Source organism: Bufo gargarizans, chromosome 3, assembly GCF_014858855.1.
Source record: "Bufo gargarizans isolate SCDJY-AF-19 chromosome 3, ASM1485885v1, whole genome shotgun sequence".
Classification (NCBI taxonomy): domain Eukaryota; kingdom Metazoa; phylum Chordata; class Amphibia; order Anura; family Bufonidae; genus Bufo; species Bufo gargarizans.
The window spans coordinates 56,358,174-56,375,939 of NC_058082.1; the positions used below are offsets into that span (position 1 = coordinate 56,358,174).

A 17,766-nucleotide genomic window follows, 5' to 3' on the forward strand; every position below is an offset into this window, starting at 1 on the left:
GACCTTTGTCTCAACTTCAAATAAGAGTCTTCCCAGTAAAAGCGTATCTTAATTGCAATACAACCCACGCTGTTTATTTAATTACATGCAAAAAATGTAAACTGCAATATGTGGGTTGCACCATCAATGCAAATAAATCCAGAATACGCAAACACATCTCTGATGTGCCCCACCATGGCAACCGCAATGTATCTGCAGCTAGGTGGGGACACATCGGAGATGGTGGTACAAGGCATAGAAAAAGTTTTTTTTGCCTAAACGTGGAGGAGACCACAGAAGAAAATTATTAAACAGAAAGTCTTTCTGGATTTTTGCATTGAATACGCGGCAACCAAATGGTTTAAACAAACGTCTAGATTTGATCCTGCAGCAATAATCCATACACTATTATCTAAGTGCAAAAAATTCCCCCTATCTTGGAAACACTCTTAGGGGACATCTTTCTTCCCCTATTTTTATAACATGACTTCTATTACACTCCACTATGTTCCAGCAAAACAATTTTGTGTACATCTAGCATATACCCTTTGCATAATTTTTTCTTTTTAACTGTATATGCATGGTTTAATATTTGTTTTGTGTTTTTTAATTTTTTTATTTTCATGAGAAGCGCTATTTGAAGGAGTGGCACCTTTTTCCAGGGGGTGGTTGCAGGCCTGTGAAAACAATTAGTGAAAACAGGTGCACCCTCCCCTTTAAAAGGTCTCATTTTTTAATGTCTTACTGTGTCATGAGGAAGGGCTGGAATTGTCTCTGGTAGCCCGAAACGCGTAGACAAGACTATTTTTGTAAATTGATGGATGAGATTTTACCGCAAGCAAAATAAATTTATATTCCTTTATCAAAGTGGAGCTGGATTCCTTCAAACCCCTTTTTCGCATACAGCTGCCCGTTACCTGACTCGGGTTATCCGTGCTCACAGCTGAAGGAGGGGCAGGTGAGAGCTGCTGAACTTTCCTTTTTCTCTTTATTTCCCATCTGTATAGCAATATAGAACAGTTCATCAGTAGATCTGTATATTTGTCCATAGTACATCTGTTTATTTGCTCTCTGTATTGCAATATAAACACCTGTATACTAGGGCTTCACGATATGGGAATTTTGTGCGATTGTGATTAGGGCCCTAAAAATTGCGATAACGATATGCGATGCGATATTTTAAAGGAATTGTGCTAGAGGTCTATTTGCTTGGATTTTCCCATATGAGCCTCTGACGCGGCTGGGTATGACATAGTTATGGGGAATCTGTGGATGACGCCCTGTTATGGGGGATCTGTGGAGGACGCCCTGTTATATGGGGGGGATCTGTGGAGGACGCCCTGTTATATGGGGGGGATCTGTGGAGGACGCCCTGTTATATGGGGGGGATCTGTGGAGGACGCCCTGTTATATGGGGGGGATCTGTGGAGGACGCCCTGTGAGATGGGGGGGGGATCTGTGGAGGACGCCCTGTTATATGGGGGGGGGATCTGTGGAGGACGCCCTGTTATATGGGGGGGATCTGTGGAGGACGCCCTGTTATATGGGGGGGGATCTGTGGAGGACGCCCTGTTATATGGGGGGGGATCTGTGGAGGACGCCCTGTTATATGGGGGGGGATCTGTGGAGGACGCCCTGTTATATGGGGGGGGATCTGTGGAGGACGCCCTGTTATATGGGGGGGATCTGTGGAGGACGCCCTGTTATATGGGGGGGGATCTGTGGAGGACGCCCTGTTATATGGGGGGGGGATCTGGGGAGGACGCCCTGTTATATGGGGGGGATCTGTGGAGGACGCCCTGTTATATGGGGGGGATCTGTGGAGGACGCCCTGTTATGGGGGGGATCTGTGGAGGACGCCCTGTTATGGGGTATGTGTGCTATGACAAATAGGGCCATGAGGGGGCCAGCATAAGACATATAGCATCTTATGCTGGTCCCCCTCATGGCCCTATGTTCCTAAACCGCGCACATAACTGGCTTTGTGTGTAAAGTATTTTACTAGTGTGTAAAACAATCTCTCTCCTATTGATAACAGGTCCGGCCTCTGTACTCACTGTCACTATGAATGCACTGCAGCGAGGTGGCCGGCCGGCCACCTCGCTGCCGCTCACTGCAGTGCATTCATAGTGACAGTGAGTACAGAGGCCGGACCTGTTATCAATAGGAGAGAGATTGTTTCACACACTAGTAAAATACTTTACACACAAAGCCAGTTATGTGCGCGGGGCCCCTTCATATATAATCGCTGCATTTTCGGGTCGGCCAAATCGCCATATCGCATTTGCCGATTATCGCCATTCGATTAATTTTGCAATATATCGTGCAGCCCTACTGTATTCTTGTGGATGGCTCTGTTGTGGCGGCACTGCTATAGAAGCCCTGCGGATGGCTCTGTTGTGGCGGCACTGCTATAGAAGCCCTGCGGATGGCTCTGTTGTGGCGGCACTGCTATAGAAGCCCTGTGGATGGCTCTGGTGTGGCGGCACTGCTATAGAAGCTCTGTGGATGGCTCTGTTGTGGCGGCACTGCTTTAGAAGCTCTGTGGATGGCTCTGTTGTGGCGGCACTGCTATAGAAGCCCTGTGGATGGCTCTGTTGTGGCGGCACTGCTATAGAAGCTCTGTGGATGGCTCTGTTGTGGCGGCACTGCTATAGAAGCCCTGTGGATGGCTCTGTTGTGGCGGCACTGCTATAGAAGCTCTGTGGATGGCTCTGTTGTGGCGGCACTGCTATAGAAGCTCTGTGGCTGGCTCTGTTGTGGCGGCACTGCTATGGAAGCTCTGTGGATGGCTCTGTTGTGGCGGCACTGCTTTAGAAGCTCTGTGGATGGCTCTGTTGTGGCGGCACTGCTTTAGAAGCTCTGTGGATGGCTCTGTTGTGGCGGCACTGCTATAGAAGCTCTGTGGCTGGCTCTGTTGTGGCGGCACTGCTATGGAAGCTCTGTGGATGGCTCTGTTGTGGCGGCACTGCTTTAGAAGCTCTGTGGCTGGCTCTGTTGTGGCGGCACTGCTATGGAAGCTCTGTGGATGGCTCTGTTGTGGCGGCACTGCTTTAGAAGCTCTGTGGATGGCTCTGTTGTGGCGGCACTGCTATAGAAGCCCTGTGGATGGCTCTGTTGTGGCGGCACTGCTATAGAAGCCCTGTGGATGGCTCTGTTGTGGCGGCACTGCTATAGAAGCCCTGTGGATGGCTCTGTTGTGGCGGCACTGCTATAGAAGCCCTGTGGATGGCTCTGTTGTGGCGGCACTGCTATAGAAGCCCTGTGGATGGCTCTGTTGTGGCGGCACTGCTATAGAAGCCCTGTGGATGGCTCTGGTGTGGCGGCACTGCTATAAAAGCCCTGTGGATGGCTCTGTTGTAGCGGCAGTGGTCCTATGTTTAGTGTATGATGTCGGATAAATGTGAAATCGTCTACATTTGCTATTTATACATGGAGGATAAGACTAGTAATGGTTCCATAAATGGCAAAATAGCAGCCTGTTAACGTCATGTAGGCCTATGTAGTACTTATTTGAATTGCTGTAACTTTTGTACTCCTCCTCAGCTAAAAATACTCAGGAGTATTTTTACTCTCCTGGAAAAAATGTAGTGCATCCTCTGCTTTGGAAAAGGCTTTCCAGATCTGACAGTATGCGATCGTAGAGTCGATGAATACTTGATAAATCTGTCCGTTACCATTCCCCATGTCCTAGGACATGTCTGTACATCAGAGATCAGCCACCTCCGACACGCCAGCTATTGTGAAACCACAACTCCCAGCATGCTCACTTTTGTGAAAGTTCCAAGAGCAGCCAAGCACGTGTGCATACTGGGAGTTGTAGTTTCACAATGGCTGGAGTGCCAAAGGTTGCTGACCCTAGCCCTGTGCAGTGACAGTCAGTACATAGGGACACACCCTTTTTAACAGGGGGAATGCTGACCCCCAGTTGTCAATATATTATTTATTTCCAGGAGGGATAACAGAGTGACAGCAGAACGTGGAGTTGTATGAAAGATGCTTCAGTGTATTTATTGGGAAATGCAAGTATTTGCTAAAACACACATCAGGTGAGTGAATGGTTGTTGTGGCTCGCAAGCTCTCGGATAGACAAATGACGGGGCCGGCGGCCTACGACATGTGTGCATACATAATGGATAGCAAATACATCCTGGGGGGGTTTGGCCATGCCCAGTGGCTGGGTAAACATTATGCTTCATTACACAAGTCCCATTGTGAGGCAGAGCAGCGGGCTGACGCTCACACTGCACATATGGCTGGTTACACGAGATCCCATTGATGGGCAGGGGCCGGTAACGCTGTCAGGCCCGCAGCTTCTTATGTCATCGCCCTGTGAATGCACTAGACTTACCTACGGTAACTGATCTGCCGGCATGTGCAAGAGCTGCCTCTGGTGGCCTACCCGCCTGTCAGTTACTCACGTTTCGATGTGAACAGCTGGCCTCTCACCACGGGAGTATTAACGAGCCTGTCCGAGTTTTTTTTAACTGATGACTTATCCTCAGGATCTGATCGGTGGGGGTCTGACACCTGGGGCCCGGCCGATCAGCTGTTTTAGAAGGGAGCGACGCTTACCCTGCTTTCACACCTGAGCGTTTCTCAAACGTTTTTATGCGCGTTTTTTGTAATAGTAAACGCGCGTTTGTGTGATTGACTGCAGTGTCCTATGGCCACAAACGCGCGTCAAAACGCCCCAAAGAAGCTCAAGTACTTGATTATGCGTCGGGTGTTTTACAGCGCGATCGTACGCGCTGTAAAACGCCCAGGTGAGAACCATTCCCATAGGGAAGCATTGGTTTTCATGTGTTGAGCGTTTTACAGCGCGTTTGAACGCGCTGTAAAACGCTCAGGTGTGAACTTAGGGTCAGAGTAACGCCGTAGCCTTTTCGCCGTCCATTGTATAGCGGCTGTGCTTTGTATTAGCGATGAGCGAATCGACTTCAGATGAAACATCCGAAGTCGATTCGCATGAAACCTCGTTCAAATACTGTATGGAGCGAGCGCTCCGTACAGTATTAGAATGTATTGGCTCCAATGAGCCGAAGTTATTACTTCACAAATTGATTCGGTACCACTTAAGAACCAAACCAGAGTTCAGGAAATGTTTTTTTTACAGTAGAAATCAATTTATTAAGTTATTACACGAAGTCTCGGAGCCAGGTTTTGGCTCAGCGCTCGCTCCGTACAGTATTGGAATGAGGTTTTATGCGAATCGACTTCGGGTGTTTCATCCGAAGTCGATTCGCTCATCCCTACTTGGTATCTTAGCTCAGCCCCATTCACTGCAATGAGGCTGAGCTGCGCCTAGGCCACGTGATATCACGTTCATCGGTCACATGGCCTATGCGCAGCTCGGCCCCATTGAAAATGGTGCAAAAAGGCCGTGGCACTACTGTGAGCGCCGATTCCTTCTCAGACAGCTGATCAGTGGGGGTCAGATACTGATGACCTATCCAGACGATAGATCATCAGTTAAAAAAAAAAATCTCGGAAAACCCTTTTAAAGGGGACTCTGTCACCAACCAGACCGGTTTTAAACCGATCACATAGTTCAGTGGGACACAAAGACATGACACAGATGGTACCTTTTTGTTTTTCAGATCATCCAGATCACCGAAAAAGTAGTTTTTATGATATTCTAATGAGCCCTCGCAAGTGCCCAGGGGCGGAGAGTTTGCTGAAAGTGCCCAAGTGTCTACCTCTGCCCCTCAGTAAACTCCGGCCAGGCCTGTGGCTTTGTGACATTATATGTCCCTTTAGGCCGTTCGCGCATAGCTGCTGGGCCCGGGCATGCGCAGTGTTCTGCCCACTGTGGGCAGAGGCACAGATATATGCAGTGCACAAGTTACTGGCATGAAAGTGGCGCATGCGCGCTGCGTATGGGGCAGAACACTGCCCAGCATCGATGCACGAACGGCCTATAGGGACATGTGATGTCACAGAGCCACAGGACTGGCCGGAGTTTACTGAGGGGCAGAGGTAGACAGGGGAACTTGGGCACTTTCGGCAAACTCTCCGCCCCTGCGCACTTGCGGCGCTCATTAGTATATCATAAAAACTACTTTTTGAGCGATTTGGATGATCTGAAAAATGAAAAAAAGGTACCATCTGTGTCATGTCTGTGTCCCACTGAACGATGTGATCGGTTTAAAACCGGTCAGGTTGGTGACGGACTCCCTTTAAAGTGCACCTGTCAGCAGGATCAACCCCATTAATCCAGGCCTATTGTCTGGTTGGAGTGATCCAGCTGATTTAAAATGATTTGTCTGGTGAAAATAGTTTGAAGTGTTCCCAAGAATAAAGACTTCCGATCTTTATGCAAGTGAGGGGTTCAGTGGTGGTGGGGGCCTAGGGCTGCAGCAAACGATTAGTAATCGAGTATTCTACCGATTTATTTTTATGATTAATCGAGTACTCTAATAGGAAAAACCTTCTTAAATTAACGTATTGCTTTATAAAAAAATGTTTTTTCTTTCTTACAGTGGTATAGCACATAATTGCACACACATAAGGCTTCTTTCACAGCTGCAATATACATTCTGTCAGAAGAACAGCCAGAATGTACCATATCGGGTATAGCTGGATCATCTGCCAGCTGCGGCAGCGATTGACTGTGACGGGGTCCGGCCTTGTTACAGCATTCAAGCTGGGTTTTGGACGATACTCAGCATGTATGATGGCCTTGGACCACACTATAGTCAATGAGAGCTAGCTGGTTGTATCCGGCTATACCCAATACGGTATACTCCTGCAGGCAGTTCTTCTGCCGGAATGTATATCTAAGGTATGCCCCTCCATGCCATACATTGCCAGCCCAATTGCCATGTCTCCCACTCCCCTCCCCGAGTTGGGAGGCCACAGAGTGGTGAGTGAGAGGCTTCACTGCACTCGCCTTCCATGGTCATTTGATTTTTTTTTTTTATATATTTTTTTTTTTTATATATATTTTTTTTTTTTTTTGACTCAATTACATCGATAAATCGTTTCAGCCCTAGTGTGGCCAGCACTGGAAATCTGAGGAGCTAGGCCACACCCCTTCAGTCGGATTTAATTCGATTAAGGCGTCATGCACACGGCCATAGTTTTGGTCCACATCCAAGCTGTTTTTTGCAAATTGTATGTGGACCCATTCATTTCAATAGGGCCTCAAAAGATGCAGACAGTACACCGTGTGCTGTCCGCATCCGTAAGTCTGTTCCGTGGCTCCAGAAGAAATTAGAACATGTCCTATTCTTATCTGTTTTGTGGACAAGGATAGGACTTTTCTCTAGAAAAGGGAGAGAAAAAAAAAGGCGGTTTTATTTTTATCTTTTTTCACTCAGTACAAACTGAATTCAAGCGTGTGGCCTGTTTGGCGAATGAAAGTGTAGCTGCCATTACTCTCCTCCTGTGTAGGTAACGGTATAGTAAGTGTAGCAGCAAATGGGGGTATACTAGCCGACAGTACACTTGTACGCCTGCGTGAGCTCCCTACCAAGCGCTTGCGCAACAGGACTATGGACAGCAGTGAACAGGTGCGCCTGCGTGGGCTTTTGACCTGGTTTGCCTGGGCACATCAAACACGTTTATGCGCAAGCGCGGGTCCCGCTTTGACGCGCCGGCGCCCTGGGAACCAGGGGATGCCGATATTCAAAGTTTTTGGGCGCGCATCTAGCTACGCACGCCTGCGCATATACACAGGAGCTAAGGGAACACTGCCACATTGACATGACGCCTGGAATTTGATAGCCATATATCCCCACCAGTACTCCACCAGGTGTACCAAAGTAAGTGCTAATTTTGAAAGGATGCCTTACCCTATGCTGTTTTAAGATTGTTTTTGATTTGTGATGACGTGTGTGGTAGCTCCTCCTAGAAGCCTGGTAATGATCTATTGTCAGTTGCTTGAAAAAGACCGCTCAGGTTGAAACGTCGCATGAATTTGATGGAATAAAGGATATATAGAGCAGTGTTTCCCAACCAGTGTGCCTCCAGCTGTTGCAAAACTACAACTCCCAGCATGCCCGCACAGCCTTTGGCTATGCGGGCATGCTGGGAGTTGTAGTTTTGCAACAGCTGGAGGCACACTGGTTGGGAAACACTGATATAGAGACAAGAGAGTGCTGCGGTTCTACTGTTTTATGGTTGCCTCCTGTGTAGGTGGCACCAGACTTTGAAGAGTGCATCCTGCAGAAGAAGGGCCTAATTCCAGGGACAGCTGGCAGATCCCAGCTCCTCATGAGCTCGGTAATTGGCTGTGGTTCGGGGGAGCGGTGACGGAAAGGGTTCCGCCACCTGATTACAGGGACCTGCACCTTGTCTGTAGGCTTTCCTCCTATCACTGCGCTGATCCCATCCACCAATCCCACTCCAGGTGGCTGCACCCTCCCATTACTGGTGCATGTACTGTATACACTTTTTCCCTACAACACATATGCGATTATGCAGTTAGCGTCCTAATGCTCTTACAAAATCAGATGTCATTAGAAAAAAAAGCATTGCCAGAAAAAAGAATTGTGAAAAATTCGTCCTCACTTGCATAAGTAACGCTACAGCTGCTTCACAACACAGGCGTAAATTTTTAATCAGCAGAATCTCCCCTATCAGACAGTGTGTCTGGTGTAGTAGAGTTGATCCTGCCGACAGATGCTCTTTAAGGGTGCGGCGACATGTGGCGTAAAAGCTGCGGATTCTTATTTTGTGCGGAAAATCTGCAGCGTTTACAGTGCAAGCAAAGTGGGTGAGATGTCGGAAATCTCATTGCCATGCTGCAGAGAAAAAAACGCAGCTTAGGGTACTTTCACACTAGCGTTGCAATCCCTGCAGTTTTGGGGCCATAAAACCAACCCATTTCGGTCTGATTTTTGCAGCCGTTTTTGGTTTGATCTGGCTTATCCTTAGGCCATTTGCTTAGGCTCATGCTGCGATTTTCACGCAACGCACAAGTGATACATGAAAAACAACGCTCATGTACACAGACCCATTGAAATGAATGGGTTGGCATTGAGTGCGGGTGCAATGCGTTTGCATCACGCATTGCACCCGCGTGGAAAATTCGCTCATGTGAAAGGGGCCTAAGTGTTTGGCGGGTTTCCTGGTCTGGAAGTTTGTGTTTCCAATTTTCTCAGTGTTATGTATATTTATTGAGGGTGGTTGGTTTTAAAAACTGTTAGGTCATGTTTACACAGTGGATTTTTCAGGAAAAATATGCTGCATCCGCAGGAGAAATCCAACTGAATGGGCCTGGGCTGCAATACCAAGCACAACCGCTGTATATAGCGTACGATGCTGTGGGGGGATGCTGACTGTTAGGCTACTTTCACACTTGCGGCAGAGTGATCCGGCAAGCAGTTCCGTTGCAGGAACTGTCTGCTGGATCTGGCAATCTGCATGCAAACGGACAGCATTTGTAGACTGATCCGAATGCGGATCGGTGTCACAAATGCATTGCAAGAATGGATCAGGATGTCATCCGGAGAAACGGATCTGTTATATATATTTTTTCACATTTTTACCGGTCTGCGCATACGCACACCGGAAGGATCGATCCAGCATTGCGATATATTTAATACTGGATCCGGCACTAATACATTTCAATGTAAATTAATGCTGGATCTGGCATTCTGGCAACTGATCCGGAATTTTGGACGGAAATAATACCACCTGCGGTATTTCCTCCATCCAAAACAGCCATTCCGTGACTGAACTGAAGACATCCTGATGCATCCTGAACGGATTTCTCTCCATTCAGAATGCATGGGGATAAAACTAATCAGTTCTTTTCCGGTATAGAGCCCCCAAGACAGAACTCTGGGCCAGAAAAGAAAAACGCTAGTGTGAAAGTAGCCTTAGGCCTCTTGCACACTAAAGTATGTATTTTGTGGTCTGCAAAAAATACGTATGACATCCGTGTGCATTCCGTATTTTGCAGAACGGAACCTCTGGCCCCTAATAGAACAGTCCTATCCTTGTCCGTAATGCGGGAAATAATAGCACATGTTCTATTTTTTTGCCGAATGGAAATACGTACATGTGGAATGCTCACAGAGTAGCTTCCATTGTTTTGGCGGACCCGTTAAAGTGAATGGTTCCGCATACGGGCCACAAAAAAAAAAACGGAACAGCCACGGAAAGAAAATACGTTTGTGTGCATAAGGCCTTAGGCTGGGTTCACACTTGAGCGTTGCGCAAACGCGCGTTTTACGCACGTTTTTGACGCGCATTTTTATGCGCGTTTTTGTAATAGTAAACGCGCGTTTGACGCGCGTTTGTGTGATTCACTACAGTGTCCTATGGCCACAAACGCCCCAAAAGTCGCTCATGTACTTTTTGGAGCGTCGGGCGTTTTCCAGCGCGATCGTACGCGCTGTAAAACGCCCAAGTGTGAACCATTCCCATAGGGAATCATTGGTTTCTCCTTGTTGAGCGTTTTACAGCGCGTAGGAACGCGCTGTAAAACGCTCAGGTGTGAACCCAGCCTTAGACCCCGAGCAGTCAGATATCGACGACCTTTTCTGAGAACAGGCCATAAATATTACACTCCAGGAAAACTGGTTTCGGCATCAATAAGGGACATGTCCTTTCTTGGCACAATCGGCAAATCCACATGGAAGTAATCTCCTGCCGTCTGTGGATTCAGCCCACGTTCACCATGGGCTCTGCGCACAAATGCACACCACCGTAGTTGGATTTTTTACAGATCACACATGGACCCGTTCTTTACTATGGGTGTGCAGAATATGCAGACAGTACACGGGCGTCCTCCTTGTGTTGTCCACATCTGCGTGGCTGTTCCACAAATTATTGAACATGTCCAACTTGCCCATTTTGCGGACAAAAATAGCCGGTTCTAGTAGAAAAATGCGGCGTGGATATAGTCGTGTGCATGAAACCTAAAGCAGGTGAACAAATAGCAAATACCCCCAAAGGAAGGTAGGAGCTTAGTGCGTGCCAGTGTGATGTGTGCTGGTTTCTGGAGGCCTTTACCAAGAGGCTCAGGGATGGACACATGGATGTGAAATTTCTGCTTGAGCTGCTAGGGGAGAGGGGGGCTATAGGAGGTACAGTCCGGTGAAATAATCTGCATAGGTTTTACGCTGTCTGCACCTGTCCTGCCAGCTTTACCAGTGGTTATATGTGGTCAATGCTGGCATCTGTGACATGGTTATTAGAGGTCTTTGTATCCGAGGCAAGTTGCCTTCCATACTGGCTTGTGAAGGGTTAATAAGAAGACTCTGCAGCGACCTGCTCAGTGACAGGCTGTAAGTAAAGGGGAGTAGGTTTAGTAACAAGAACTACACAGATTGAACACAGCTCAGTCTGCAGGGACACTTACTGGTCCCCCTATTTTTCTACTGTGGTACCCATACAGGGGATTTATCGAGCCTCGCACTCCACAATTCTTGCTTCAAAAACTTGCAGAATCGGGCTTTGTGACTCTGTCTATTTGCTAATAAATTTTGAGACCGTTTGCATTTTTATCCACTCAGTCCAACTTTGGAAGGTGGGCATACGCCAGATATACAATTTAAAAAAAAAAAAGTTGCAAAAATTGTAGCATACTTACTCCAAGAAAAGGATGGCATAGAAAGCGTAGGAGCATCTCAAGACAGAAGTTGGACAACCCCTTTTTTTATATATAACCCAACCCAGCGGCAGCTTTCAGGGAAGCATACTGAAAGGCAGTCGCAGCGATTCTGGATTTTCTGCAGTGATACACGAGTACTACGGCAAATAAAGGCTCCAGATTGCTCTTTTTTTAGTTTTCTTATTACCCCCTGTTCCCCTGCTGTCCGCAATAAAATGTGCACTTAAATGCGCAGTCTGTGCGGCGCTAGCATAATGGAGTGAACTCCTGTGCTTATTGACAGTGTATTTCAGCACAGCTTGAATGAGCGGAGTATAGTTTTTTTATTATTTTTTTGTACTACTGATGTATTACTTCTGATAATAGTCTAAAGATGCTCAATATTCTGGCAGAAACTTTTAATTCCTAACAATCTGCCCGTCTAAGGCTGAGTTCACACAGGCGAGATTTCCGCGCGGGTGCATTTGCGGGAGGTGAACGCATTGCACCCGCACGGAATCCTGACCCATTCATTTCAATGGGTCTGTGTACATGAGCGTTGTTTTTCACGCATCAATTCTGCGTTGCGTTAAAATCGCAGCATGTTCTATATTCAGCGTTTTTCACGCAGCCCTGGCCTCATAGAAGTGAATGGGGCTGCGTGAAAAATGCAAGTGCAGGTGCGATGCGTTTTTCACTGATGGTTGCTAAGAGATGTTGTTTGTAAACCTTCAGTTTTTTATCACGCGCGTGAAAAACGCATCAAATCGCATTGCACCCGCGCGGAAAAAACTGAACGCAATCGCAGACAAAACTGACTGAACTTGCTTGCAAAATAGTGCGAGTTTCACTGAACGCACCCTGAACACATTCGGAACTAATCCGTCACGCCCGTGTGAACTCAGCCTACAGGTGCAGCAGATCGGGATCTGTAATCGATGATCTGCCCAGAAACCATGCAGCTTTATGCGGACCCGTTGACTTGAATGAGTCTGCGATCTGCAATATATGGCAGAAGATAGGGCATGTCCTATCTTTTGCAGCGTGGTGGCATGGACCCGAATGCACACGGAAGTGCTTCGTAGTGCTTCCATGGGCTTCAGATCCGTGCCTCCGTTCCACACTGCGCAATATCTTGCGGATTGCGGACCCGTTCAAATCAACGGGTTACCGTGATAACTGGATTCACACGGCTGGTGCCCATATATTGCAGACCCGCTGTTTGCGGTCTGCAATATGGGCACGAATCACCTACAGTCATGTGACTGGGCCCTAAGATCCTGGTGACGATTGCAATTAAACCTATTCTGTCACCTCCGGCAAATCCTATGAGCAGCAGGGGTTCTGCTGTACTTGACTCCACATAAGTACTTGCCCCCATCCTCCTGCTATGAACCCACAAACCAGGCGATGAATGCATAGAGAGGACTTCTTTTGGAGTCCTCTCCATTATGTGCGCATGCACAGGAGTCCTTCACACATTTCATGGCTGATTTGCAGCCGCTCAGTGACGGTAATGGGGGTGACTATCATTGGGGGAATGTGTTTCATACATGTATTACGCTACTTATTGGGGCTTGCCAGAGGTGAAGGATTTCCTTTAACTGCTCCCCGATTCTCAGCTGTCTTCACTGTCCTGCTTGGGGACACATCACCACTATGGCCAGTCATTGGTTATGGGCCCCCCATGCATGTCAAAAGTTTCATGCAGGGACCGAAGTGCAGTGAAGACGGCAGTAGACCCCCTGAGCCAGAAGTGAGCGTCTGGGAGCTGGCAAGTATCCTACTTCTCTTCACAGGTCCTCCTGGGTGGGCAGTTACTGAAAAAAAAAAAAAACTTGGAAGACAATCCATTTAAAGGCTCAGTAAATGTGTCAAACACTGTGGGGGGAATTTATCATGAGGAGAATATTTGAAGTCAGTTTTGCTTGAGTCTGTGTTGTACTTTGTGCCACATTTATCAAATGTCACAGGTTGTCTGATAAATTTGGCTTGTCCTTAAACCCAACACTTCTGTCTAGAGAAGCTACTCCAGTTCTCCTACTCCACCCTCCTCCTGGAGTGAGACTTTTAAAAAAAAGTCTCAATGATAAATCTGGAGTGAAACTCATTAACATAACTAACCACACCCACTTTCCCACCCATATTACAAAACTGGAGTGAGAGGTGTAGAAATGCAAAAAATCGCAAAATTTTGCGCAAGCGAGTGTTAAAAGTTGCACATTTTGTGCAATTGCATACATTTTGTGCAAAAAAGTTGCAAAAGCCCTATTATGCAACTATTTAATGCCGGAATTCTGGAGCGAAGGTATGATAAATCAGGGCCTGTGTTAAGTAACCAGTAACCGGCGCATGCGCACTGCATATCAGTATGCCTCTGTCAACAGTGGGCAATGTACTGCACAGGCGCTGGATTATGAATGGAGACGAAAATGACGCCGCAAGGATACAGGGCTGGCCAGACGATAAAGAGGGGAGGATTCGGGCACAAGTAAGGCGGGGAGCACTGGGCACTTGCAATAGGTAATTTGCATAGCTTTAAAACTTTTTTGGGCACTTTGGAGACTATGAAAAAGCTAAAGCCAGGTACCATCAGTGTTATATATCTGCCTCCCACAGAGCTATATAATCAGTTTAAAACATGTTTGTAGGTGACAAAATTTGCAGTAATATTTTGATCACTGCGAAGCCTCATCCTAATACTACAGAGAGAGGAAAAAACATAATATGCCACATAATATCTTTTATAATCACACAATCACTCTCAGTTTATGTAATGGAAGTCATTAAATCACTTTCTTTAATGTATAGTTATTACAGATTATCATTATATAATGGAGCATATTGCTAAGAGTGTGCTCCATTAAAGGAGTTCTCCGGGAATTAAGAAAATGAAAATACTTAAATATTGCTTTATTCTAAATATAGTCTCAAATACCTTTCATTATTTATAATGGCTCGTTTTGTCTGGGGGGCAATCATAAGGGGAAACAAAATGGCCGCTGTCCCATTAGTTCACACATGAGCTCAAGTTACTTTACAACACGAAGGTAAAGAGCTGCCTCATCCTCCTCCTCTCTACTTGTCAGGGATTATGATTCTGAATACAGGTGATAAGAACTTTAGCTGAATCTCTGGGAAATTTAGTTCATGAGGAGACATGAAGTACAGAGAGGACGGACAGGACAGACTGGGGTAATGGAGACTGCATACAAGTGCTGCTGCTAATTAGCCACATCTCACCCTCATCTCATGTCTCCTTATCATCTCCATTCCCACAGAGATTCACCTGTATTCAGGATCATGATTCCTGACAAGCAGAGCAGAGAGGAGGATGAAGCAGTTGATAACCTAAGTGCTGTGAAGTAACTTGTCCTGCTGTGTGATTAGGACAGGTTGTGTGTGTACTAATAGGACGGCGGCCATTTTATTTCTCCTAATGATTGCTCCTTAGACAAAACAAGCCATTCTACGTAATGCAATGTATTTGTGAATATATTATAAAATAATTAAGTATTTTCATTTTTTTAATTCCTGGAGAACCCCTTTAAGGCAGTATTCCGCCAGGCCATTGTCAGGCAGATAATCGCTGACAAGCGTTCATAGGAATACTCGCTAGCGATGTACCGCCCTGTGTAATAGTGTCGCTGATTGCCTGATGAATGATCATGGGGTAGTCGCAACCTTTTTAAGCGGGTTTAAAAATAATCGCTTGCCGGCTGCAGATTGTGCCTGCTGCCGGCAAACAGTGATTCTGTATAGGGATGACATAACGATCGCCGCTCCTCATACCGTGGAGGAGATCACTGCCTGATCTGCAGGTTTAATACTAGCCTTACTTAGTACTTGACACATACACTGGATGGCATGTTCACACGTTCAAGATTTAAAGGGATTTTCCTAATGTAAAATATTGATGACCTAGTTGCTGTCAGTTAGACCCCCACTGGTTTGATATTAATAACCTATCCTGAGCATAGTGACTGATTTAAGTGCTCCGATATACAGCCGTTTGTGGGGAAGGAAGTGTTCCTTCCCAACAGTTGGCTTAGTGAAGGAGACCACTGCACTTACCTGCAGCGATCTCATTCACAGTATGAAGGATCGCTTATCCCCATACAGCTGCATTGTTAATACTGGAAAACCTTTTTAAAGGGGTTGTCCCACCAAAAATATTCTACAGTTTTCAAACCAGCACAAGCATCTGATTACTTTGACCTGCTCACTGAGATGGCTGCATATGCTCAGTTTCATCCTTCAACCTTCTCTTGAGCTGTTATAGGGAGAGAGCTTCAGCAGAATTGTCACGCCCACTGAGCTGTGATAGGGAGAGCATGGACACGCCCACTGAGCTGCAATAGTAAAGACACTCCCCTTGAGCTGTCATCTTGATATAAATCTAGCAGAGCAATGAATGTGGAGATCTCTGGATCCATGTGAGGTGCAGGGCTGGTTCTAGCTTTGTTAGAAAGAGACTGATATGATGCCTGATTTTCATTTTTTACATTTGTCATGGGATATCCCCTTTAAGTACGGATTCTGCAGATAAATCCTTATCTGCAATCATTGTGTATCCAGTGCAAATGAACAGTGTATTTTACACCCCATTCATATGTTCACTTTGCTGTGGAAAAAATCTGTGAGCAGAATGAGCACTCAGATTCCTCACATAGAAGCCATGGATTGGCTTCACTAAATGACAATGAGGCTAATGAGTCACTTGTAAAGTGCATGTCGGGTTTAATTCTGACTTGTGGACGTCCCCTGAATGGGAGTCTTGGGATTTGCAGTGTAGCTATACCCTGTAAAGCAGTCATGCTTTGGTTGAATATTGATATCTCATTAGATTTTCTGGTCTTTTCTAGATTTATTGCTAAGCCCTGTGCACTACGACTGGGCCTGCAGGACAGTGGACCAAGAAGAGCACAGCCCAATGCCATCCTAGAAAAAGTCTTCATTTCCATCACAAAGGTCAGTGACTTTACATTGCTCTGTCCTGCATCTCTATATTGATGACCTCAGGATAGGGTATCAATATCAGATGGACCAGGGTGGACGACTCCCAGCACCCCTGCCAGTTAGCTGTTTGAAGAGAAAGCAGCGCTTATACGAACAGCTGATTGCCTGGGGTGTCGGCAATCACCCTCTCCCCCGTCAATCTAATATTAACGACCTTTCCTGAGGAAATCTAGTGAGCTGCCCAGTTATGGAGCCCAACACTGCTTCCTATGTGTTGGGCAAAACGGATTCATATTAACTAAATAGTAATGTGCAACACCCTAATAATTAGCTATCAAACCTGCCAGATATACAGGACCGCATCACATCCAGGCAAATGGTACTTAACAGCACAGTGATGGTTATCATCTACATCCCTGTTGGTCCATGGCAGTGAAGGGTTTAATGTCTGTGTCTCTGGTGGTCCTGGGCAGTATAGGCGTTAATGTCAGCATTCCTTGTGATCGGAGAAAAGGGTTAATGGCAATATATCTGGTGGACTATGACAGTCAAAGGGTTAAAAAAAATCTTTTTAGACGTTTTGGGCAGTGAAAGGGTTTGTATAAAGATCCTTAGGGTTCCCGGCTAGGGAAGGGGTTAATGTCTGTATGCCAGGTGTTTTATGGCAGTGAGGGGTTAATTCCAGCTTCCCTGGGGGTTTTGGGAGCAGTGAAGGGGTTAGTCAGCAATTAAGAGTTGTGAAGTTTCAACAGGGAGCCAGACAACTTGGGTGTTTGTAAGAAAGATTCTCCGCCACTGCTCTAGTTCTCCGGGCAAGGCTCTTTTTTCCCGGCTGCAGCAAAGACGTCACGTTGACGTGTGACTGCTGCAGCCAACCACTTAACTTTTTAAGTGCACAGCTGAGGCCAGTGATTAGCTGCAGCGGTCATGATGTGTTGTCATCGTGACGCCACCTCTGCAGCCAGTAAAACAGAGCCCTGCTGGGAGAAGTGGCATGGGATCTGTCAGGTAAGTAATGATGTATTGTCTTAGAGGTTGAGACCCTGAGTTGTGAAGTTCCTTTTGAAACTGGACAACCCCTTTAAGGGTTCCTGGTGCAAGAAGGGGGAATGATTAATGTTGAATTCCTTGGGTCCGGTGTTATCCATGATCTAACTGGAGGCTGTAACCTGTCTCCTCCCTGCACTAATTATAGAGATGAGTGCAAGGAGGGGATAGAGAGGATGGGCGGCTGATGATTGGCTGCACAGATCATAGAGAGAACTGTGCAGAGAGGGGATAGA

At 46.6% G+C, this 17,766-nt stretch overlaps 1 protein-coding gene across 2 annotated transcripts in view; it reads left to right on the top strand.

Moving 5' to 3' along the window:
* CERS5 (ceramide synthase 5) overlaps nucleotides 1-17,766 on the top strand; it is an 88,166-nt gene that overhangs the window by 21,778 nt on the left and 48,622 nt on the right. For both annotated transcript variants that reach the window (XM_044286945.1, XM_044286946.1), the window contains exon 2: nucleotides 16,390-16,495. In XM_044286945.1, coding sequence (XP_044142880.1) covers nucleotides 16,390-16,495 — 106 coding nt within the window. The remainder of the gene's footprint in view (nucleotides 1-16,389; nucleotides 16,496-17,766) is intronic.